The 886-nt window shown below is 34.7% G+C and overlaps 1 protein-coding gene across 1 annotated transcript in view; it reads left to right on the top strand.

Moving 5' to 3' along the window:
- LOC107577380 (enhancer of mRNA-decapping protein 4-like) overlaps nucleotides 1-311 on the top strand; it is a 4,616-nt gene extending 4,305 nt beyond the window's left edge. The window contains exon 6 of the mRNA XM_016263465.1: nucleotides 149-311. Coding sequence (XP_016118951.1) covers nucleotides 149-311 — 163 coding nt within the window. The remainder of the gene's footprint in view (nucleotides 1-148) is intronic.
- Nucleotides 312-886: the final 575 nt, after the last annotated feature.

Genomic DNA, 886 nt, shown 5'->3' with positions numbered 1-886 from the left:
TCTCTAAAAGAGTTGGGTTAAGAGTGGGTTTCTTAAGAAGTGGGACTACACAGTGTGTGTGATAAGAAATACACATCTGAGTGTAGAAATGTGGGGCCCCATGTCCTCTCATGCACTCATAGGCATTGCTCAATTTTCTTTCTTCCAGAGGCGGAGATGATCTGGCCCAGAGCCCTAAAATGTCTGTCGAATGTGGCAACAGCAGCTTGACTCTGAGTGCCAGCGCAGGCAGTCCAAGATCCAACTCTATCCTCATCTCAGGCCTTGGGGAAAATATCCAGGTAATAATGGACATGTCAAACTGCATATAGTAATATATTGATGTCCAGTAGCCCTGCCGTTGTTTAGGTGTATGAAAGATGTTACTTTGCAAGATATGTATTTTTTTAGTACTTTATTAGTACTAATTAAATATTAAAATTAGTACTTTTATTCAGCAAGGATGCATTAAATTGATCAAAAATGACAGTAAAGACATACTGTTACAAAAGATTCAGATTTGGGTTGCATGATTTTTGTTTTTACGTTTTTGAAAGAAGTCTCTTATGCTCAGCAAGGCTGCGTTTATTTGCTCAAAATGCAGTAAAAACTGTAATATTGTGAAATTATTCCAGTTTGAAATAACTTTTTTAACATGTTAATTTTTGTCAAAACCATAATGAATCTTTTTTCAGAATTCTTCCATTGTGTCTTTTGCTGTCATTGTGATAAATTTTTATGCATTTGTTTCTTTAAAAAAAAAAAATCTTTCTGCCAATAAACTTTTGAGCAGTAGTGTAAATGCTTATGTCATTATGGTAGACATAACATGTATATCCGTATTGACTATCCATCTGAAGAAATCAGATCAGATTTCAGCACTCACCAAATTACTCATTTAACAATT

The sequence above is a fragment of the Sinocyclocheilus grahami genome, unplaced genomic scaffold (assembly GCF_001515645.1).
Source record: "Sinocyclocheilus grahami isolate Dianchi unplaced genomic scaffold, SAMN03320097.WGS_v1.1 scaffold5900.1, whole genome shotgun sequence".
NCBI lineage: Eukaryota > Metazoa > Chordata > Actinopteri > Cypriniformes > Cyprinidae > Sinocyclocheilus > Sinocyclocheilus grahami.
This window is presented reverse-complemented; position numbering and strand designations above follow the sequence as displayed.